The sequence below is a fragment of the Phoenix dactylifera genome, chromosome 3, assembly GCF_051530095.1.
Source record: "Phoenix dactylifera cultivar Ajwa chromosome 3, Ajwa_hap1_PhDact_Kaust_v1.1, whole genome shotgun sequence".
NCBI lineage: Eukaryota > Viridiplantae > Streptophyta > Magnoliopsida > Arecales > Arecaceae > Phoenix > Phoenix dactylifera.
This window is the reverse complement of record NC_143192.1, coordinates 3,347,829-3,373,126: the sequence shown is the minus strand read 5'-3', so window position 1 is coordinate 3,373,126 and position 25,298 is coordinate 3,347,829. Positions and strand designations below refer to the sequence as shown.

Genomic DNA, 25,298 nt, shown 5'->3' with positions numbered 1-25,298 from the left:
ATTGTCAATTGCCAACCATGTATGATTTTTCTTGGGCTTCGCTTGAAAAGAGGATTGGCTCTTTGCCTGCGGATGGAACAGTTTATGATGCGGAGAAGCGTGGAGAAAAGGGTTCACAACGCTGCTGGATCCGAGGAAAACTCAGAACCAAGTAAGCGCTGCAAAATCACAAGCAAAACTCTGTCCTGGAACCAGAAACAGAGCACAAAAACAGGGGATTCACGCTGTGCTTTCAACGTGTTTTCTCATTAACAATGGCGGCTGAAAAACAATAACCAGGAAGAGGGAAAAAACAAGCCCTCCTTGCGATTCCTCATATAGGATCGCATACACCCTAACTCATAGCAAACGGACTCAGAAAACTAAATCCTAATCCTAAACCAACAAGTACTCGTAATTCAGAAACTTAATCAAACAAAGATGCTAAGCCTGACTTAATTCGGGAACAAAACATAAGAAGGACTCTTAACTTGGCTAAACCAGAATTCAAATGCAAAAGGACTCTTAATCAAACACTCAATGGATTGATCTCCACGGCCACGGATTAATCTTCACGTCCACGGATCGATCTTCACGGCTGCCGCGTTCACAATCAGCGCCCCTGCTCCATGGCTCCGTTCCACGGAAGAAACCTGTCCTGTATCAGTTGTACAAGTGAAACTTGTCATATTATGATTCTTCTAATTCTTCAGCATGCTCTGGTGATGAAATAGTGATGCCCCTCCCATCCTTGGGCATTTGCGGCAGCGAAAGATTACCATCCAAGAACTGCATCACTTGGCGCATGGTTGGTCTTGCTGCAGGCACAGGATGTGAACAAAGCAATCCCATCTTTAAGATCATTTCCAATTCCACCAGATGGTAATCACCTCCCAGTCTTGCATCTGGAACCTCTAGAATTACTCCATTCCTCCAACTCCTCCACACCCTGTCCACCAAATGAAGGTCCAGTGATTCTTGTTGCATTATTGGCCTCCTTCCACAGACAACCTCAAGTACGAAAACCCCGAAGGCGAAGACATCAGTGCTCGTAGTTGCCCTGCCTGTTTTAGTGAGCTCTGGCGCTATATAACCGAAAGTTCCCACCACATTAGTGATTTGGGGATCGCTACCATGATCATACAATCTTGATAGTCCAAAGTCTCCCAACTTTCCATTCATTTCACCGTCCAGCAAGACATTGCTTGCTTTTATATCTCTGTGTAGAACAATCTGCTCCCAACCTTCATGCAGGTAGAGCAAACCTGAGGCCACACCTCTGATAATTTTTAGTCTCTGGCTCCAGCTAAGTGTCGTTGGATTGTTTGCGTCGTAGAGGAACTTGTCAAGACTTCCATTGGGCATGAACTCATAGACCAAAAGGACTTCCCCTTTCCTACGGCTATAGCCAAGAAGCTGGACCAAATTGCGGTGACGGAGCTGACTGTTACTCGCAATCTCCCCAACAAACTCCCTCATTCCTTGCTTAGAATCATGAGAAATCCTCTTCACTGCAATTTCAGTTTTAGAGGTGGGCAGCTCGCCTTTGTAAACTCTTCCAAAACCGCCAACTCCCAAAAGATTTTTCTCGCGAAAGCCTTTGGTAGCCTTGAATAGTTCTTTATATGAGAATCTATGAGTTCTATTTTCTAGCTCCCACTCTTCAAGAACTTCAGCATATCTTGCCTTTCTTCTTATTATGTAAGCAATACCGCAGGCGGTTATAGCTATGAACACCACTACTCCAAAGGACAGCCAAATTATCAAAGACGTTGGCTTTCTTCCATGCTTTTTCAAAGGAAGCGAAGGAAGGCTGGACAGGTTGAGGGCATCCGCTTGCCCATTCATCTTAAAGCTCCAACCCAGAACATAATGGGATGTTAGCATGGAGCCTGTAGAAGAAGAGAAGCCAATATACATGGTATCTAATATTACCGAGGATAGATTAATGGAAGAAGACAACAATGGATGACTTGGTTTGGGCACACTGATGGGGGATATTGTTACATTTAGCTTCTTCTCTGGATTGCTATAATCTACCCATACCTGCATTGGTTTTCCGCTTGTAAGGCTGAGATTCTTAAACTTGCCAATTTTCTCAGTGAAATATGATGCTGGTGCGGCGTTCATGGACCTTAATCCGTTGACATCAATTCCGAGATGGTTGTTGTCAATATCTCCAAACTCCTTATTGAAGGTGGTGTCTAGCTCAATAGCAAGGACATGATCTGATGAATTGTCATTATTGGTAGTGTTGAAGAGACCAAGATATTGGTTCGGCATAGCCCCAGGGAGCCCCCTGGTTGGAGAGAGCACAAGTGCAAGTCCATTGCCACCCACATCTGGATATTCGGGGAGCATTGCAAAAACAAAGCAAGTAGAGAAAGTGTAAACAGTACCATCTGAGGTGTTCTTCAAAAGCAGTGGCACTTTGTGGAATGCATGTCCTTGCTGGTGGCTTGTAGTGTTGGTTAATCTCAGAAGGCCATTGGGTGTGATCTCTGCTGCGCCATCAAGGTACAAGTCACTCCTTTGGAATCCATTGTATGTGAATGCATCATATTTGGTTGCTGCGATTCCTGTAAGCAGACATGTGACCAAAAGTAAAGATAGTTTTCGCTCCATTTGGAGAAACATGGGGATTTTCTTTTTGAGCAATTCAGTGGTTATTTGCCACACATTATGATGTGTAGCTATTGACCTACATGTCATTGAAGTGTAGTTCATCCACCCACATCCAATTCAATGTTGAGAAATAGTCCAAATTGCTGCATCAGTGGACAAGATTTGCTTGCTTATGGGCTACGCAAGTCCTTGTGAAGGGCACATGGGATGACTTTGAAGTTTTTGCTTGCAGGTTGGTCAGCACTTAGGAAAGTTAGGAGGGGACAGAGAGTAATGAAGGGCCCATGCAATTGTTAGAAGGCTTTGGAAAGATAGAAGAGGACAGAAAGTAGTGACTAAAAGTCTTTGCTTGCAATAAACATGCTAATTATTTAGTCATCCTTAATGACACCGTACCCATCCTTCTTGCATCTCGAGACATGGGTCATTGTTTTTAAGATAAAAATAAAAAGAAGAATCTCATATCTTTCACCAGGAATAAAGGGGTCTCAGACAGTGAAACTAATCCGGTTAAACCATAAGTTCGAGCTGCTCGTCTTCCAATTTTCCCGTATCTATCCTAAAGTGTCCACTTCACGTTCATTTAAATGAAAGAGTATGGGCAAGCATTAGAGGAAGCAAGTGAAATCTAAATAAGTATGTATATTTGAATTATCTCATACATCTAGCTGCAAGTGCAGAGGACCTTAAGGTTGACCTCTGCTAGGCAAGCTTTTCTATACTGCACTTAATATTCCAGTTTTTCTTTATCTACTGGATTTCTTTTTTTCAGCAAACTGCATTGCATTTAGTTGCTACGGTTTTAGTTTTGAATTGTAGCAACAACCACACTGCAATAAAAAACACTTATACCATGTATTACATGATAACAAAAATCATTTATACCATGCATTACATGATGCTAGGTATACTTTAAACATTACTTTTACAAACATTTACGACTATCAACGGCCTGTCAAAGGGAACAGATTCCATAGCTGAGAAGGGAGACATGGTTAACAGTGAACTATCTAACATGCCAATATCAACAAAACCTTCCTCTCCCACAGCTGAAATTTCGCCATTCCAACCATCTTCAGATATCTCTGGAAGGGGAGCCCCGCGTTCCAGTATTAGGATCACCAGCCGCATAGGAGGCCTAGAACTGGATTTGGGGTGTGAGCAAAGGAGGCCAAGCTTTAGCAACATCTCCATCTCTTCGGCAATATATTCATTCCCCAAGTTAGGATCCCTTGCCTCCAAAATAGTCCCTACCTTCCAACACTCCAGAACTTTATCTACCAACACCATCTCTTGTTCTGATGCTCTTATCTCTATTGATCATATAGTCTTGCCAGGCCAAAATCACCTAGTCTTCCATTCATCTGATCATCTAGCAGGATGTTGCTGGCCTTGATATCTCTGTGAACAACCACCTTCTCCCATCCTTCGTGCAAATAATAAAGCGCGGAAGCTACACCTTTGATTATTTAGAATCTTTGTCCCCAACTGAGCATCGACTTAGGTTGGTTAATTAGGTACTTGTTCAAACTAGAATTGGGCATGAATTTATAGACCAACAAGAGCTCCCTTTTTCTCCTGCAATAACCAAGGAGCTGTACCAAGTTCCGGTGACGCAAGCGGCCGATGCTAACAATCTCTGCTATGAACTCTCTCATACCTGTCTTGATTCGTGCGAGACCTGCTTGACTGCAACTTGGATGCCCGTGTTTGGCAGCACACCACTGTAGACCTTACCAAAACCTCCAGCTCCCAAGAGATGCTGGTCTCTGAAGCCCTTGGTGGCCAAGAATAGGTCCTTGTAGCAGAACCTCTGCGGTCCATATTCTAACTCCCAATCTTCAAACACCTCTCTGAATTTAATCCTACTATTCACAAGAAGGATTATGCCAATTGTTATTATTAACAAAAAAAGTATTGCCAAGATTATCAGCAACCCAATTGTGAGATACTGGGCTGAAGTCGGCTGGGGCTGCCGACTTCAGCCCAACGCCCCTTTTGGAAGGGGCAGAGAAGGGGATCGCGTTTGCGATCCCCCTCCACCTTCTCCGAGCGCGACCGGAGAGGAGGCGCCGCGGACAATCCGCGGCAGCCCCGCGGCCATTTTGTGGCCGCTCCGCATCCGCACGAGCGGCCGCTGATCACGGCCGCCGCGAGAATCATGGCGGTCCACCGTTCGAATTGGGGGCCTATTAAAAACCCCCCATTCTTCTTCCTCTGTGATTGCTCCACCACCGACCCTCTCCTCCCTCTTCTCTCTTCTTCTCCGGTGACCGCATGCACCACTCCAATCAAGTTCCGCCACCCCGGGAGCCTAGCTCCTTTGATTCTCTTAGTCCCCTATTTTTCGATCTAGTTTGGCCATTGGAAACCCCACCGCCGTCGCCGCGGCTAACTGCCGGATCGAGCCACCTGCGGCCGGGATCCGCTGCCTCCGTCGACCGCCGGTAAGCCCTCTTCCCTTTTTGCTCTTTCATCTAGCTGGAATATGCTTGATTTCCTTTCCTTTGCTTTGGCCCCAAACTGAGATCACTCGGTTTTCCCTCGACGCCCATCGCCGCAGAAGCCGCCGGCTGCCACTGCAGTCGGCCGGCCGTCGGCCGGGCAACAGCCCCCGGCCGCCTTGGCTGACCCCCCCCCCCCCCCCAGCCGACCCCTTCGTCTTCCTCTCCCGTTCTCCCATCTCCCCTGTTCATGGGGAGCTCGGTGAAGAAGGAGGCCACTGTGGGCCGTGAGTAGAATGATGGGCCGATGGGCCCTATTCCATTGCAGGCCCAACTTGGGCCCAGTCCAGTCCGGTTGGGCCCAGTTGGGTAGTACCCTTGTTGGCCCAACTTAGGTCCAGTTCAGATCCGAACCCGAAATCCAAAATTTGGAACATGAAATCCGAAACCCGAACCCAAAACCCAATAGTATTATTTTTGATTTTTGCTTAGCTCTGAAATTAACAAAAAAATTAATTAAATTTAAATAGGTGAACTTGATTCGCCTACCTGAAATAGGAGTTAGGCGAGAAGAGGTAAGTAACTTAATACCTCAAGTGTGATTTCCAAATTATTTGATAAACTGATTAAGTTTTGACATATGTTTTGTATCCAGTAAAATGGGTCAGGCATGTTAAATTTTATTTGAAAATCAGGTTATATGCTCTGAAATCCGTGAAATTTGAATGGACAGTTTATGAAATTTATTTTTTATATATATGCATTCTCAGCATGGCTATGTTATGTTCTATTCTGTTCTGGCCCCGCCAATGGAGATTATACGTTGGATCTGTCGACTTGTAATCTGTGAGGAACCAGTTTCGACACCGCGCCACTGGTGATTAGAATAGTGGTTTCTAGAGACCGGCTGCCATCGGTGGGTAAATATAGTGGATTTGACACTTTTGTGCAATACCGGCTGCCATTGATGGATAAATATAGTGGATTTGGCAGATTGATTAGAGTATTTGACTTACATTAGCAAATGTTATTTAAACTTTTGTAAGACTGTTTTTGAATGACTTTAATTATTTATGTCAATTTTAAGCATATGTGATTAATCCTTAAATAAATTTTGAACATCTGTATTTGCTCCGATATATTCCGATGCCTTGCACATTTGTGCGGCCCGCCGTGTGGGCGTGCGGCGTCTACCGCACCTCGAGCTCGGGGCGTGACAGATTTGGTGGTATCAGAGCTCAGGTTTCAGATTTCTAGGGATTGTGTTTGAAATAGTCAGATGGAGCTTAAGTTTTAGGATCTTTAGAATTCATCGGCAAGTTTGAGAGATGGGTAGACATTAGGCCATTAGACGAAGGTATTTATTTGCTTTTGTTATTGATAAATTTATGTTATTTTATTAGAATTTTGAAATGCTAAAATGCAACCTAATTATGGTCATAATCGAAGTGTGAATAAGCTATTTCGAGAGTTTTCTTGGTAGAGCAATTTGTATTTCAAGTTATGATTAACTAGATTTTGACTAAATTAAGTGAAGGAATATTAATCATGGGATATTATCGTGCAATGTAATTTTTTTGGAAGTTCAACTTGATATCAGATATTGTGGATATTACTTCTAGTTTGAAGTTAATTATTTGGTGGCAAGTTAAGTTTCATTCATTGGAAGTTGTCTAATGTTTGAACTAGGAGAGATTTTATGATATTCTTCGAGGTTAAAATATGTAGATGGATCAAACATGAAATTGATATATATAAGTAAAATATATTTAAGGATGAGACTCAAGAGTTCTTCTTTGGCTCTACTTGGGACTTGAAATTTTATATCTTTTTGTTTTACAATTAAGATTGGTATTTTGATGGAAAGTCAATTAGTACGTCTTGAGAATATTAGAGTATTAAAATTTTTTTGGGTTGGTCGAAAATAGGACCTTTTTGATTTGGAAAAGTTCTTGATGGTTTTTCTTGTTAATGAAAAATTTCGTTGGAAAGTATAGTGTTTTTTATTTTGATCGATATGGATATCATTGTGTTATTAGTAGATTCTCTAAGTCTAGTAGATTTACAAGATCCCAAAATGTTTGCTGTATTGCAAATAAAAATATTTTACTTATTTGAGGAGTTGATCTGAATGTAAAATCATAGAGCTTATATCTTGGTAGAATTTCTTGTAAATCTTTGAACCAGATTATTGGATTCTTGTGAGTTAAATATTTATAAATCAAGGCCATGAGTTGATTATGAATTTTGTATCACCATATGAGAAATGCAAGTGGGATATCATGAGAGGCCTAAATGAGTTTAGCCTAAAAGAAAATATTCATGATGATTGAGTAAGCTCGTGAGTAAGTTAATCTAGAATCTTTTAATCGAAGCTTGGAATAAATATCAACTTATATAATGGAATTGTCAAGGGACACTAGAATTGGCTTAGTTCAAATTTGGATCTAGAATATAATTGCTTGATTATATGATGGTACAACTACGGCAACTATCTCGAGGGTTAATCATGACATAGTGTACTTGGGAAGCAAGAATAAAATTTTGCTTGGATATTATATATATATATAATGTTGATGATCTGGGATCATTAAGAAATTTTGAAAAATATTGCTCAGAGTTGCACAATGAAAGCATGGTGGACTGAGTTATTTTAAATTGGATAAAAATACTGACTGTGTTTTGGTAACATGTTATGACGAAAGACTATGTTGTTCAATAATGAAAGATTTTGTTAATAAGGGAATACTATTGATTCTCAGGTCAATCATGATATTGTGAGATACGGGGCTGAAGTCGGCAGCCCCAGCCGACTTTAGCCCCATTCCCCTTTTGGAAGGGGCCAGAGCAGGGGATCGGAGACGCGATCCCCTCCGGCTTCTTCGGGCGCAACGAGAGCGGGGCGCCACGGGCGTTATACGGCAGCCCTGCGGTTGTTCCGCGGCCACCCCACGGCCGCACGAGCGGCCGTTGATTTCGCCCCACCGCTGCGATTTTCGCGGCGGAGAGCCGTTGAAATGGGGTTATAAAATCCCCTTTCCTCCTTCTTGGATCCTCCACCGAGCACCTTCTCTCCTCCCCCCTCTCTTCCCTGCTTCTCCTTCTTCTCCGGTGACCGCGTGCGCCACTTCAATCGAGTTCAGCCACCCCGGGTGCCAAGCTCCTTTGATTTTCTTATTTCCCTATTTTCCGATCTAGTTTGGCCGTTGGAAACCCACCGCCGCTGCCGCTGCTAGCTGCCGGATCGAGCCACTTGTGGCCGGGATCCGCCGCCTCCGTCGACCGCCGATAAGCCCCTTCTTTTTCTCTTTATTCCGTTGCTAAACCTCCTCGAGTTCTTCCCTTTGTTTTGGCCCCAAACCGAGACCATGCTTGGTTGTCTTCACGCCGGGAGCCGCAGCGGCCGCCGGCCGCCACTGCAATGGCTGACCGTCGACCGAGCGATGGCCCCTGGCCACCTAGGTCGGCCACCCCATCTCCCCTGTCCATGGGGAGCTTGTTGAGGAAGGAGGCCCACTGTGGGCCGTGAGCACTATGATGGGCCGTTGGGCCATGTCCACTGCAGGCCCAACTTGGGCCCAGTTGGGCAGTACCCTTATCGGCAAACTTGGGCCCAGTTCAGATCCAAGCCTGGAACCCAAACCCGAACCCGAAATCCGAACCCATTTGGCCAATAAATGAAATTTTGCAGTTAAGCCCTTGGCAGTATATTATTTTACAAAAGGGTCTTCTGTAATTTATGTTTGATCCCTAAAGAAAGATTTATTACATAAAGATCCTCAAATATATTTATTTAGTCCCTTCACTCAAGTTTTATTATAGAACAGTACCCTGTAATTAAGTATTAGTCCCTGCAATGAATTTTATTGCATAAATGATCCTTTTAGAGGCCAACCTTGGGGGCCCTATTGGGTCGGGTCTATGCAGGCCTATTGGGTCATGTCCGATATGGGCCCTATCGGGCCATGCCCATTATGGGCCAACTCTGGGCCCTGTTGGGCTGTGTCCAATAGTATTATTTTTGTATTTTGCTTAGTTCTGAAATTAACAAGAAATTAATTAAATTTAAACAGGTGAACCTGATCCTCCTATCTGAAGTAGGGATTAAGCGAGAAGAGGTAAGTAACTTAATGCTTCAAAGTGCATTTTTCTAAATTATTTGGTAAGATAATTATTAGTGGATTAAATTTCGAAATATATTTTGTATTTGGTAAAATGGATCTGGCATGTTAAATTTTATTTGAAAATTATGCTCTGAAATTCATAAATTATGATTGGGCAATTTATGAAATCTGTTTATATATATATATGCATTCTCAGCATGGCTATGATCTATTCTATTCTGTTCTGGCCCCGCCAATGGGGATTATATGTTGGACCTGTCGACTTGTAGTCTGTGAGGAATCGGTTTCTGGACACCGGCTGCCATCGGTGGGTAAATATAGTGGATTTGGCACTTTGTGCAACCCATGCCACTGGGGTACGTGGCTGTAGCCTATTATGTTGAGATTATTGATGACCCAAAGATTGATTCATAGATTGATTTTGATGATCACAAAACCTTGAAGTATAGATACTAATGTTTATGTTGCAAGGAGAAAGATATTTATTTTGCAAGGAACATAGCAAGTTGGAAGAACACAAGAAGGCCTCCAAAGCTCTCAAGTTGGAAGAAAGCTACAATTTATTGGCCCAAGTTTAAAGTTCAAAGGATTCAAATTGGAGGAGTAAAATCAAAGGAAAAATTCAAAAGGACAGTCTTCGAGTCGACTCCAGTGGAATTCGAGTCGACTCCGGAGAAGTATGAGTCGACTCCGGAGAAGTATGAGTCGACTCCTAGGAGTCACAGGCAGAGAAGTCAGAGAGCAGTTTTCGGGTCTGAGATTCGAGTCGACTCCAGTGGAACGCGAGTCGACTCCGATGGATGGCAGGTCGACTCCAGAAAAAGCAAGAGTCGACTCTCAGCGGAACACAAGAAAAAAGTCAGAGAGCATTTTTGGGACTCTGAGATTCGAGTCGAGTCCCGCATTGCACGAGTCGACTCCGAGACTCCGCGACCATCAACAGACAGAAAACCAAGTTACTGCCTCTGAGATTCGAGTCGACTCTCAGACAGCTCGAGTCGACTCCAAGGCAGCGCTACACCAAGATGGCAGAAGGCTGTGTTTCGCAAACTGAGAGCCGAGTCGACTCCAAGGAAGTTCGAGTCGACTCCAAGACTGGACGAGCCAAAAGACAAAGGATCGGGAGTTCGGGCTCTGAGATTCGAGTCGACTCCCAGGACAGTCGAGTCGACTCGAGTGGACAAAATTCAAAATTGGATCCACGGACTTCAGTGGATGAGCCGACTCCGAAATTGCCAAGTCAGCTCCAGAAGTTGGCGAGTCGACTCCAGGTTAAGACGAGTCGACTCCCAGTCGAGGCAAGCACATTAATTCAAATTTGGAACAGTGGCCGAGTCGTCTCCGGTAAAACACGAGCCGACTCCTGCAACAGGCGAGCCGACTCCTGATCGCGCGAGTCGACTCCGATCCCAACGGTAACATTGTTAGGAAATGCAGACTGTGTCCAATGGCTCTTTTTCTTGTCTCTAACGGCTATATTCTTGTTTCCACGCCATCTAAAGCTATAAAAACAAGAAGAGAGCTAGGGGAGAACTCATGGAAGTGGGAGAGATCATCTAGGAAAGAGATCTCAAAGAGATTACAAAGGAAATCTCCCATAAGCACAAAAGGGCCATTCAAAGTAAAATAGAGAGAAGAAGAGCATCCAAGTGAATCCCAAAGCTTCCTCTCCATCCGTGTGCTGCCTTGGAGATCCTCTACTTCGTGCAAAATCAGAAGAGGGTCAAGTAAAGAAGAAGCCGAGCTCCTTCATCTTCAAAACTCGTTTGAAGGCTTCTCTTTACTCTATTTGTTTATATTGTTATATTTGCTTATTTAAGAAGCTTTGATTTGTTTTAAACCTTTATTTTAATATCTTGTAACTTGATTCAATCAAGGGATTGAATCAAGGGGTTAAGGTTTGTTGGTGAGCCAAAGGAAAAACCAACGGTGTTAGGTTTGTTGGTGAGCCGAGGGTAAAACCAACGTGTAAGGGTTCGATTGTGATCCCGGGAAAACAATCGGGGTGGTTCTAGTCGGTGAGCCTGGGAAAACCGACCGAGTTCGTTGTGCGCTCGTAAAACAATAAGTTGGGTTATGAGCTTGTAAAACAACCGGCTGTAATCTGTAGGATTATAGTGAAATTCCTAAGAGGTCTTGGGGAGTGGATGTAGGTGCTGGGGTGCACCGAACCACTATATGTTTGTTGTGTTTGTAATGCTTCTTGTCATTGTCTAACTTACACACTTACTCACTTAGATAAATTGCTTGCTTAACTATTATCCGCGAATTCTTTAGTTGCAAGCATATTCAATCAAGTCACAATCTATACATCAAACTGTTGCTAAGTTTAACTTTCACTGTACATCTATACAACTTAGCATAATTAATCAAAAACTTTCAGAAGTAGGTTAAAAGATTTAAAAGACCCAATTCACCCCCCCTCTTGGGTTGTATCTACTGGGCAACAAGTGGTATCAGAGCAGGTGCTCAAATATTATTTGTAGTCTTAACCGACTAGAGCCAAAGATCATGACAACTCAAATAGATAGTTTTCTAGGAGAAGGACAATCAATTGATACACCTCCACTATTTAATGGCATAAACTATACACATTGGAAAATACGCATGCGCATTTTTATACAATCAGTTGATTATAGTTTATGGAGCATTATAGTCAATGGAACACACACAAACACTAGTCATAATGAGAAAATGGCTCAACAAAATTCAAAAGCCATGAACCTACTATATTGTGCACTAGATAGGAATGAGTTTAATTGCATATCTTCTTGCATGACTGCTAAAGAAATATGGAATATGCTTGAAGACAAATATGAATGCACTAACAAATCTGAAACATCATGTGTAGAAGGAGAGCAGTATCATATTGAAAATCCGTGCTTGGTGGCACAAGAGGTACATGCTGAAACTGAAAGCAATTTTACATTTGATGAACTCCATGATGCCTTTTCTGATTTGTATCAAGAACATAAGAAACTCATTTGTAAAAACAAGAACCTGAAGAATGAAAAGAAAATCCTAGTAAATGAAACTGAAATCTTAATTAAGGAAAATAAAGAACTAAATCAGAAAAACCAACTTCTCACTGAAAGCCATGATAAACTTAAGAAAAATAATGAATTGCTTTCAGAAGATAACAAAAGATTAACTAAAGAAGTTGACAAATTAAAACCTGTTGTTGAAAGATTTACTTTGAGCTCTGAAAAGTTGAATCTAATGATAAATAATCAAAGAGCTGAATTTGATAATATTGGATTGGGATGTCAACCTTGGTACACCCAAAAATCTTTCAATAATATGTTTGTTAAAACAGTTTCTAATCATTTTAAAATAGATTCTTATAATGCTGATAAACAGGAACAAAGATTATGCAAAATCACTTCTGTTCCTAAATCTGTACATTGCAAATTTGATAAACCTAAAAGGCAAAAACAGAAAACTGAAGGGTTATCTACCACTCATGTTAAATCCATGTTCGTTAAATTTAATAAGAAGATGCAGAATTACACTTCTTGTAGTCCTAAAATCTGCAAGCCTATGGACAAAATAGCTATTAAGAAAATATGGGTTCCAAAAGGAACAATAATAGCTAACCTGCAAGGACCCAAAAGAGCTTGGGTTCCTAAGTTGAAAATCTAAATATTTTCTGCAGGTGTGTCTAGCACTCAAGGCTCCAACAAAAGATGTTAAATTGGACATTGGGTGCTCTAGACATATATTAAAGAGTGAAACTTAAAATATACTTAAGAAAAGTGACTAAAATGGAAGAAATAATGAAATTAGTAATTCTTGCATCCTCTCATACTGAAATTGTTTTATTAGTTGATTAAAGTATGAATTGCATGTGTTGATCAATTTTGTGATATAGAAAATACTTTTGAAAATATAATCAAATCACTTCATTTTATAGGATACTTTACTCACTATTGGATAAAGTTGCTAAATGATTAATCATTATTAAGATTAATTCTATGAATTCTCTATATGCTTGATTGAGAGTTTTTATCCATGGCATTATTGTTTATTGATCATAGATATGATAATGTGTACTTGGTATGCTTTTGAATATATGCACTATGAATACCAAGATTAAAGAAACCATCCTTGGCACATAGAATCAACTCATGCTAGTATGTACTTAATCTCAAAAGACCTTGCCATAGGCTTACTTAGATTATCTACTTAAAGGTCAAAGTTTTGCTATGCATGCTAACTAAGGAAACAAACAAAAATCACTTCTAAATCTAAAGATGTTGTTTCCATCTCTAAGTTTTCAAAAGCTTACATTGGATTTGTTCTTGGAAAATAAAACTAAAGTATTTTTCTGTATTTACTAAATCTTGTAAAAGCGCTTCAAATGAAAAAGGTTTCCAAACTGTGAAGATCATGGCACAGTGTTGAAAACTAAAATCCTGATTAAGGTTATACAAAAAATAATATTAAATTCAATTATTTCAGCTCCAAGGACATCATAAGTAAAATAGGGTTAATAGAATTCTTGAAGAAATGAAAAAGACAATTATGTATGTTAGTCATCTACTTAAATAATTTTTAAAAAAACTATCATCACTGCTTGTCATACATATGATTTCTATTAGATCTATTTTTTATGAAAATTTTGATCTTCTGAAAAATGGAAAATGAACCATTGCATATCTTTCATATTTTTCAGTCGTACATGTTATGCTTGATATGCTCTTATGAAAATAATGCCAAATCTGATAGAGATATGTCTATTCTTGGATATCATTCATCAAGCAATGCATATAGAATATTCAATGAAAAGATTTTAGTTGCAAAAATATCAAGTCATTTTATTCTTTATGAGGCTAATGATTTGTTATCAAAATACTAAAATCAAATTATATATGTATATGGTTAATCTTTTACATATAACAATCTGAAAACTTGTTAATAAGTATAACAAAATTGAGTCTTTTCAGAAATGCACTTAATGAAGAAAAATTGATGACTACTAAAAGATTAAATCAAGAAAAGATGAAATAGATCTTGATAAAGATTCTTGCATGATTAGAAGTAAAGATCATCATTATTATGTGCTTGCTTCATGAGCTTTATATTCTGTCAAATGAATGTGTAGAATTCACTCCTATGTGGTTACTTCATTAAAAAGGAGATCTATGAAAAATAACCACCATATTTAAAAATACACATTACATATATGATAAAGCAATATGTGATTTGGAACAAGCATCAAAAGCGTGATATATAAAAGCTTAAGCAACCTTTTTGATAGAAAGTAATAGTGATAAATCTATGCATCAAAAAGATGAATTTGTGATATCTTATTTGCTCAAAGTATGCATTGATGACATCATTTTTGGTTCTACTAATGAAGAGTTATATGGCAAAGTGAGTTTGAAATATGATGAATGAATTAACATCTTCTCTCAAACTCCAAATTAAGACAAACAGGAAAGGGAATCTTCATTGACCAACGTTAGTCCACAAGAAAACTCTTATAGAAGAATGGCATGAAGAAGGTATATCTATGACCCCATCTTGTAGAATTCGAAAAAGATGAGAAAAGTAGATCTATTGTGTTAAAGCTGTATTGAAGCATGATAGAATAATTATTTTATCATACAGCTAGTAGACCAGATTGTACGCTCATTATGTGACCGTGTGCAAGACTTCAATCTAATTTTAATGAATCATATTTTATTAATAACCAATAAATCATAATCTGAATTTTGATAGAAACAAACGGTTAAGATAAATTGATTAAAACTTAGTTAACATATCTTACTGATAATTATCTTAAGCAAATAGAATCTAAACTAAATTGACTTAAACTATCTTGGTTAATGAATCTATCTCTTTAGTTCAAATGATATGTGCTTGCTTATATTTAGGCAATCTCTTGAGTAAAGTGACTCAACATGCAACTATTGTCATATCTTATATTGAGTCATCTAGTTAAAAAAAATATATATGTTGGATGAATGCTTTGTATCTTAAAGAAACTAATGACCTTCCTTCAAGAAAGAAAAATGAGAAATTTCAACTTGAAGGATATCTTCATGTAAGATACACTAAACATTCACATGCAAACAAGAGAGAGGATCTTCTTCAGCCAAAAGTTCACACATAAGAAATCTAGTTTGGCTTGAAGAATATATAATGAATAAGTAATTCTAGATATCTCTCTCATAAATTAGCTGAGCAAAGTCAATAACTTTAAATCTTATTATGACATGATTAATTGTTAATCTTTTGATATCATGTCCATATATGTATTAATTGACTTATGCTTTTGGAAATTGTTTCATGATTTGCTCAAACTAAAATATTTCTATGGCTATATCATAACCATAAAATACACAAGTATATGATTAAAACTTTGATTTAGAATGACTTGTGAGAAGCTACGAATTCTTGGGCATAATGAAAATGTTGTTTGCATGATATACCTCTATATGATACATTTGATTATTTCTTTATTCTGCTCTTTCATGTAAATTACTTGAAGAATAACAAAATGAAAGAGAGATAAAGAAAAGAAAATGAACATTATTCAAGAGAAGTAAAGATCTAAGTAAAAGGCAAATACTTCAATCTTAAGGAAAAGCAAAACAAGCATAATATATTCGGCACATTTGGAAGGGATAAAATCCATAATTAATTACACTTAAACAGGGAGAATTTGAAGAAAACATTTTAACCTTTCTATATTGCTCATCAGAGGGATGGTGCCAATGGGGAGGCTAGTGGTAGTACCCGGCACTATTTGACCCAACTATTCGGTGTAGGGCATATTAGGGACGGCACAAGAGGGAGGCTAGTGGTAGTACCTCGTGCCCCTTCCCAACTCCACCGGATAGGGAGCAAATAGAGTATAGAGCATAAGAAAGTAAAGATGAAAGACAAAGTTAATGAAAGTATATAAGAAGAATCAAGTCAAATTTTTGATCACTTGAAAACACACTTTAAGGATGAAATCATTGCAAGATTATATTTAAATAGGGGGAGTTTATTTGAAAAGAATTGATTTTGATCCTTGACATTCTTGTTCTTAGTATTTTAATGCATGACTTAACACATGGTATATTTTGCATATGGTATGATGTCTTGATTTATGGATTCTCAATATTTTGTAATGTTTCATACTTGGACAATTTGATTGAATGTTTGAATTGCTACATAACATCTTTTGTTTAGTTTTATTGAAAAGAAATTTCAGATTTGTCATTCACAATCATTGTTAAAATCTGAAAGCTAAATAAAATTGTAGAAAGGAGAAGAGAAGAACATCTCTATTTAGAGAAAATAAATTGATATTGATCTATCTTTCTACTTGCCTAACTTTGATACATAATGTCCTAATACTTGTTAAAATATCCTTTATTTTGTATCGAAACTCAAAATTAAACACAAAGATTCTGAAAGTGCTTTAATGTTATTGAAATATGTATTTTTCAATCGTAACAATTTAAGATGAGCTACATTGTGAAAGATACATATCTCATATTATGACTTAGAAAGCTTCTATTGAAAATCCTATGTAATTCAGAATCCGATTTTGTATAAAAGTTTAAACTCCATATGATTACTAAATAAAATGTTAATGTAAGAAAAACAGAATTTATTTTGATTGCTCCGATACGCATCCGAAACATATCATTTCTTACCTTCAAAGTATACTAATTTTGATTCAAATGATGTGTCTTACGATGATCTTGATTGCAAGTAAATATTTTTAAATATATGACTTTATTTTAATATTTAAAAAATTTATTGAGCTTCATGTATACATTGCTGAAAAACTGTGATTAAGAAATTGAGTTCTATAAATACACATACCTCAATGATCATCTATATGTTTTTCTCTCCTACATTCTTAGAAACTATCATCAGAATATATATATATAGAGTGAATACTATAAATTTTGAATAATTCTAGATCACTCTACATTCTCGATAACATAGAATTTCAGTTTTATTCACGTTTATTATTAAATTCTGAAATTCAACCAAAGAAAAGAATGATTAAAGAAGAATGCATCTTTTGAGGGGGAGCTTTAGATATTCAGTATCTTATCCTAAAGAAACTTTAATTTGATGCATACCTTGAATTTTATGGATTGATTTTGATGAACCTCCTTATATTGCAAGACATGCTTTAATTACCTTGAGATGAGTTCTATAAAGGCTGTCTTATCTCAAATCTTGAGTCTTATGAAAATGAGCTGAAACTTATAGAAAATATATTTTTGAGATTGACAATTTTATTGAACATTATCTTCAAATTCTAAACTCTTAAATGGAATGATCAATAGAGGGGGAGAAAGAAAATTTCAGAAGGAGAGGTCTCACGGAACTTAATCGCATATATCTATAACTAAAGGAGAGAGGAAGAATACAAAATGAAAAATGATCCTAATACTCTCCAATATGTATCATCTGAAATTTAATCTGAAAATCTTTATGATACACCTTGAGGCCTGTTATTTGGTTAGTATATCTTATGCATAAATCATGAACCAAATTGCAAGTTGAGCTTAAAGAGCCTCTAACTTAATGAAAAAGGGGGAGAATAACGTGTAAAATTTTCTTGAGTATCTTTTAGAAAATCTATTTTGATATTCACTAATGAGTCCTAATTGACTTGATCTTTAAAACTTAAATTGTGTGCCAATTCATTATTTTATGTATCAAATTATGCTTATTTTCTAAAGGAATAAAAGAAAGTCTTTAAAAGAGCTCAAAGATGTATCAAAAATTACATAAACTCATATTTTGGTATTTGTGCCCCAATGCTCTTATTATCATATAAGAACTTTGAAGTCATTAAGAATTAATGATCCAACATGATGATATGTTTTTCCAAATATATAAGTTTTGATCTTTTACTCTGAAAATTAATTAAATTGCTCTCATGTTGATAAAATACTTAATAGATTGGGCAAAAGGTCTTAAATGAACAAGCTTTCATACTTAGTGAAGAGAGGTTAGATTTCCACTCATATTTTTCCTTGAATATCATTTGTGGTACTTCTTGAATTAACCTAAGGAAGATTCCACCTACACTTGATTAGAAAACTATCTGTGGTATCAAATTAGAAAATCTCTTGAATTCACACTCGATGTGTTCTGCTCTGATCTTTGTACTTAATGTTTCACTATCTTTTTGATGTTGTCAAAAAGGGGGAGAAATATCTAAGTATATGCTATATACTCAGAATGCTTTATTACTTTGAATTGAATACAAATCAGCTTAAAATTTAAATATGCTTTATTACTTTGAATTAAATACAAATCAGCTTAAAATTTAAATATGTTGATTGTGTTAAGCTGATTAAATCTAAAGCATTATCATGAAGTATGTTTTTAAATATATATGTTTTCCACTTCATGCAACTTAGCTATGTATTACTTCTAGAAATCAATATCTTTTATATTGCATATACTCCAACTTTTGTCATCATCAAAAAGGGGGAGATTGATGACCCAAAGATTGATTCATAGATTGATTTTGATGATCACAAAACCTTGAAGTATAGATACTAATGTTTATGTTGCAAGGAGAAAGATATTTATTTTGCAAGGAACATAGCAAGTTGGAAGAACACAAGAAGGCCTCCAAAGCTCTCAAGTTGGAAGAAAGCTACAATTTATTGGCTCAAGTTTAAAGTTCAAAGGATTCAAATTGGAGGAGTAAAATCAAAGGAAAAATTCAAAAGGACAGTCTTCGAGTCGACTCCAGTGGAATTCGAGTCGACTCCGGAGAAGTATGAGTCGACTCCTAGGAGTCACAGGCAGAAAAGTCAGAGAGCAGTTTTCGGGTCTGAGATTCGAGTCGACTCCAGTGGAACGCGAGTCGACTCCGATGGATGGCAGGTCGACTCCAGAAAAAGCAAGAGTCGACTCTCAGCGGAACACAAGGAAAAAAGTCAGAGAGCATTTTTGGGACTCTGAGATTCGAGTCGAGTCCCGCATTGCACGAGTCGACTCTGAGACTCCGCGACCATCAACAGACAGAAAACCAAGTTACTGCCTCTGAGATTCGAGTCGACTCCCAGACAGCTCGAGTCGACTCCAAGGCAGCGCTACACCAAGATGGCAGAAGGCTGTGTTTCGCAAACTGAGAGCCGAGTCGACTCCAAGGAAGTTCGAGTCGACTCCAAGACTGGACGAGCCAAAAGACAAAGGATCGGGAGTTCGGGCTCTGAGATTCGAGTCGACTCCCAGGACAGTCGAGTCGACTCGAGAGGACAAAATTCAAAATTGGATCCACGGACTTCAGTGGATGAGCCGACTCCGAAATTGCCAAGTCAGCTCCAGAAGTTGGCGAGTCGACTCCAGGTTAAGACGAGTCGACTCCCAGTCGAGGCAAGCACATTAATTCAAATTTGGAACAGTGGCCGAGTCATCTCCGGTAAAACACGAGCCGACTCCTGCAACAGGCGAGCCGACTCCTGATCGCGCGAGTCGACTCCGATCCCAACGGTAACATTGTCAGGAAATGCAGACTGTGTCCAACGGCTCTTTTTCTTGTCTCTAACGGCTATATTCTTGTTTCCACGCCATCTAAAGCTATAAAAACAAGAAGAGAGCTAGGGGAGAACTCATGGAAGTGGGAGAGACTCAAAGCTTCCTCTAGGAAAGAGATCTCAAAGAGATTACAAAGGAAATCTCCCATAAGCACAAAAGGGCCATTCAAAGTAAAATAGAGAGAAGAAGAGCATCCAAGTGAATCCCAAAGCTTCCTCTCCATCCGTGTGCTGCCTTGGAGATCCTCTACTTCGTGCAAAATCAGAAGAGGGTCAAGTAAAGAAGAAGCCGAGCTCCTTCATTTTCAAAACTCGTTTGAAGGCTTCTCTTTACTCTATTTGTTTATATTGTTATATTTGCTTATTTAAGAAGCTTTGATTTGTTTTAAACCTTTATTTTAATATCTTGTAACTTGATTCAATCAAGGGATTGAATCAAGGGGTTAAGGTTTGTTGGTGAGCCAAAGGAAAAACCAACGGTGTTAGGTTTGTTGGTGAGCCGAGGGTAAAACCAACGTGTAAGGGTTCGATTGTGATCCCGGAAAAACAATCGGGGTGGTTCTAGTCGGTGAGCCTGGGAAAACCGACCGAGTTCGTTGTGCGCTCGTAAAACAACAAGTTGGGTTGTGAGCTTGTAAAACAACCGGCTGTAATCTGTAGGATTATAGTGAAATTCCCAAGAGGTCTTGGGGAGTGGATGTAGGTGCTGGGGTGCACCGAACCACTATATGTTTGTTGTGTTTGTAATGCTTCTTGTCATTGTCTAACTTACACACTTACTCACTTAGATAAATTGCTTGCTTAACTATTATCCGCGTATTCTTTAGTTGCAAGCATATTCAATCAAGTCACAATCTATACATCAAACTGTTGCTAAGTTTAACTTTCACTGTACATCTATACAACTTAGCATAATTAATCAAAAACTTTCAGAAGTAGGTTAAAAGATTTAAAAGACCCAATTCACCCCCCCTCTTGGGTTGTATCTACTGGGCAACAATTATGATATCAGAGTTTTGTAAAAATGATAATAAGTTTTGAAAAGAGAAAAATAATATTATTTGTGATTTATTTTCAGTCATTATTTTGTATTTTGATCTGATATGCTTTGACCCCACTTTGGGGTATTTTGTTGCTTACTGGGCTAGTGTAGCTCATTATTCTGTTTTCTCCACTTTTCAGATCCAGAGGCTTGATCTCACGGGATTGAGGAGTGCGCTAGATTTTCTGACGATTTCTTCAGTTATTGATCCTTTAGTTAGATTGATTAGAGTATTTGACTTACGTCAGCATATGTTATTTGAAATTTTGTAAGACTGCTTTTGAACAACTTAAATATTTATGTCAGTTTTAAACATCTGTGATTGTTTTGATATGATCTGCTACCTTGCACGCCTGTGCAGCCCGCCGTGCGGGCGTGCGGCGTCTGCCGCGCCTCGGGCTCGGGGCGTGACAGATATGATTATGTTATCTCTCGGATAGACTTTGCTATTTTTGGGTATGTTAAGAAAAATTTGAGTATATTATGACCAGGATTGGTTGATTGTTGATTAAATACGGTCTATTTTGTTAAGTATCTAAATAAACTATGTATTATTTGCTCCCATCTTATGATTTATAAGTTTAAGTTAAAAGCTTTGTGGCATATTGAATCATGGTATCAATACTTTGTCTTCTCAGACTTGCTCTTGTGATTTGATGCAAATCATTTTTGAGATAGATTGTTGCTATCTAATGATCATCAGTACATGTTCATTTTGTGAATTACATTACTAGCCATATAATGATTTGACTCTAAGGTTAATGATTTGACTCTAAGGTTGGTCATTATCCTTTGAGGGATCAGCACACTACTATAATAAGTATATGAGATCTATTTCATTTCAAGTTCTATCCCAAACGCAACTAATTCTAATCAATCCTGTTGTGAATCGATCCTGATTTGATCTCGAGTGAACATGCATCAAGATGATAATTTCAATCTTAGATTTTAGTTAGTCACTTATCTAGTATTAATCTTGCGAGTTTTATGAAATTTTTGATTGTTGATCCAAAGTTATCTATCACACTGATTTCGACCAAGAAGAATGAGATCTTGGATTTATATTACTCAATGGGCTAAGCATCTTTAAATTTGAAAGGCCTAGATCTCTCAAATTTTGAGGACGAAATTTTCTTAAGAGGAGAGAATGTGAGATACTGGGCTAAAGTGGGCAGCCCCAGCCAACTTCAGCCCAACGCCCCTTTTGGAAGGGGCAGAGCAGGGGATCGCAAACGTGATCCCCCTCCGCCTTCTCCGGGGGCGATGGGAGCGGAGGCACCGCGGACAATCCTCAGCAGCCCCGCAATCGTTTTGTGGCCGCTCCGCGTCCGCACGAGCGGCCACTGATCATGGCCGCCGCGAGAATCATGGCGTTCAACCGTTCGAATTGGGGGCCTATTAAAAACCCCCCATTCTTCTTCCTCTGTGATTGCTCCACCACCGACCCTCTCCTCCCTCTTCTCCCTTCTTCTCTGGTGATCGCATGCACCACTTTAATCAAGTTCAGCCACCCTAGGAGCCTAGCTCCTTTGATTCTCTTAGTCTCCTGTTTTTCGATCTAGTTTGGCCGTTGGAAACCCTATCGCCGTCGCCGTGGCTAGCTACCGGATCGAGCTACTTGCGGCCGGGATCCGCCGCCTCCGTCGACCGCCGGTACCTCTTCCCTTTTTGCTCTTCCATCTAGCTGGAACATGCTTGATTTCCTTTCCTTTGCTTTGGCCCCAAACCGAGATCACTCGGTTTTCGCTCGACGCCCGTCGCCGCAGAAGCCCCCGGCCGCCACTGCAGTCGGCCGGCCGTTGGCCGGGCAACAGCCCTCGGCCGCCTTGGCTGACCTCCCCCCAGCCGATCCCTTCTTCTTCCTCTCTCGTTCTCCCATCTCCCCTGTTCATGGGGAGCTCGGTGAAGAAGAAGGACACTGTGGGCCGTGAGTAGAATGATGGGCCGATGGGCCTTATTCCATTGCAGGCCCAACTTGGGCCCAGTCCAGTCCGGTTGGGCCTAGTTGGGTAGTACCCTTGTGGGCCCAACTTGGGCCCAGTTTAGATCCGAACGCGGAACCCGAAATCTGGAACACGAAACCCGAAACCCGAACTCAAAATCCAATAGTATTATTTTTGATTTTTGCTTAGCTCTGAAATTAACAAAGAAATTAATTAAATTTAAATAGGTGAACCTAATCCACCTACCTGAAGTAGGAGTGAAGCGAGAAGAGGTAAGTAACTTAATACCTTAAGTGTGATTTCCAAATTATTTGATAAACTGATTAAGTTTTGACATATATTTTGTATCTAGTAAAATGGGTCAGGCATGTTAAATTTTATTTGAAAATCAGGTTATTTGCTCTGAAATCCGTGAAATTTGAATTGACAGTTTATGAAATTTATTTTATATATATATGCATTCTCAGCACGGCTATGTTCTGTTCTATTCTGTTCTGGCCCCGCCAATAAGGATTATACGTTGGACCTGTCGACTTGTAATATGTGAGGAACAGGTTTCGACACCGCGCCACCGGTGATTAGAATAATGGTTTCTGGGCCCCGGTTGCTATCGGTGGATAAATATAGTGGATTTAACACTTTTGTGCAACACCGGCTGCCATCGGTGGATAAATATAGTGGATTTGGCACCTTGTGCAATCCATGCCACTAGGTTACATGGCCGTAGCCTATTATGCTAAAATTCTGGTATCAGAGTTTTTTTTAGAAAAATGATAATAAGTTTTGAAAACAGTAAAACGATGTTATTTATGATTTATCCCAGTCATTATTCTGTATTTTGATCTGATATGCTCTGACCTCACTTTGGGGTATTTTGTTATTTACTGGGCTAGTGTAGCTCATTATCTTATTTTCTCTATTTTTCAGATCCAGAGATTTGATCGCACGGGATTGGGGAATGCGTTAGATTTTCCGATGATTCCTTCAGTTATTGGTCCTTTAGTTAGATTGATTAGAGTATTTGATTTACGTCAACATATGTTATTTGAAATTTTGTAAGACTGCTTTTGAATGACTTTAATTATTTATGTCAATTTTAAGTATCTGTGATTAATCCTTAAATAAGTTTTGAACATCTGTATTTGCTCCGATATGCTCCGATGCCTTGCACGCCTATGCGGCCCGCTGTGCTGGCGTGCGGCGTCTGCCGCGCCTCGGGCTCGAGGCGTGACACCAATCTTCCTAGACTCTAAGCTCGATTTAGTCCCTGTGTGAGGGAGGGATGGAAGACGTGAGAGATCTAGTGCTCGGGCCCTTCCATTCAACTTAAAGCTCCAGCCCAGAATGTAATGAGATGCGATGAATGGTTCTACCGAAGAAGAAAATCCAACATACATAGAGTCTGAGATCAAAGAAGAGAGATTCACATTTGAAGACAAGCGTGGAACACCTGGTTTGGCTACATCAATTGGTGCCAAGGTTACATTAAGCAGTCCATCCAAGTGACTGTATTCTATCCAGGCCTGTATTGGTTTGCCACTGACAAGGCCCAGGTTCTTGAACCCACCTCCGTCATCGTTTGTGTAATAAGCTGCATGCGAGGAGCTAATAGACTTTGGACTGTTAACATCAATTCCAACATGATTATTGTCAATATCGTCAAATTCAGGGTTCATGTTTGAATCGAACTCGATGGCCACAATTTGGTTTGAAGAATATGAATTGCTTGAATTGAAAAGTCCCAGGAATTGACTAGGTAAGGCATAAGATAGATCTGCCGATTGTGCAAGAACGAACGCAATTCCATGGCCAAACAAGTCTTCATACTTGGGGATCATTGCAAAGATGAAAGAAGTTGAGAAGGAGAGGGCTTTACCAGTTGTCGAATTCTTAAAACGGATGGGAGTTGGGAGAAAGGCGTGGCCCTTGGCTGGCTGTCTAGTGTCAGTGAGCATTAGGAGGCCATTGGGTGTGATCTCTGCGATGCCATCTAGCCGCAGTTTGGCAGCACCGAATCCATTGTAAGTAAAATCTTCATCTTCTGCTGATGCTGTAGCGAGTGTGAGGATGAGAAAGAAGAACATGTTCTTTGGAAACATGGCTTGGGTCTAACTTTACAGGCCTTCTACAGTATAAGAGATTCCTTCTCTGGTTTTGATGTTAATAACATAGAAGTGCCATTGATTTCCCAAGCCTATCCACTTCATGTCCCATAAATGCTTGGAAAATTGGGAGAGAAACAAGAAGTAGTCATGGGCCCATGCCATGACTAAAAGCTTTTATTTTTTTTTGATACGTCAATGACTAGAAGTCTTTGCTTGCAATATATATAGTTGGCGCTTGGAAAGTTGGGCGAGGAAGGAAAGTAGTGAAGGCCCATGTGTTGACTATTTTTTTTGGGAGGTTGAAAGATGACTTAGAAGACTTTGCTTGCAATGTATAGTTGGCCACATCCATGATGAAACAAGCTATGAAGCAACGCCACATTCACCATTTCATTCCTCGTCTGAGATGGTGCTGATATAATAACCAAGCATCGTAACTTGCACCAATTCCCTCCTGCCATGTTGGACGCAAAATGGAGCATTGGTGCAGCGTAGCATTGTTCTTGATTTAGTCATCCT

General features: G+C 39.3%; 1 protein-coding gene and 1 pseudogene across 2 annotated transcripts; both read right to left on the bottom strand.

Annotated features, from left to right (window-relative positions):
- Positions 1 to 227: 227 nt before the first annotated feature.
- Positions 228 to 24,859, bottom strand: LOC149767863 (L-type lectin-domain containing receptor kinase SIT1-like). 2 transcript variants are annotated; one of them, XM_089929415.1, is made up of 2 exons: positions 24,551 to 24,859; positions 228 to 2,558 (listed from the first exon to the last, which is right to left on the bottom strand). In XM_089929415.1, exons 1-2 carry the CDS (start codon positions 24,771 to 24,773, stop codon positions 670 to 672), a joined length of 2,112 nt encoding a protein of 703 aa, XP_089785541.1. In that variant the 5' UTR covers positions 24,774 to 24,859; the 3' UTR covers positions 228 to 669. The 2 variants fall into 2 exon arrangements, 1 of the variants encoding a protein (XP_089785541.1); XR_016399737.1 differs by lacking the exon at positions 228 to 2,558 and adding an exon at positions 24,083 to 24,294 and having other exon boundaries at positions 24,551 to 24,691.
- Positions 3,517 to 24,512, bottom strand: LOC149767864 (L-type lectin-domain containing receptor kinase SIT2 pseudogene; annotated as a pseudogene).
- Positions 24,860 to 25,298: the final 439 nt, after the last annotated feature.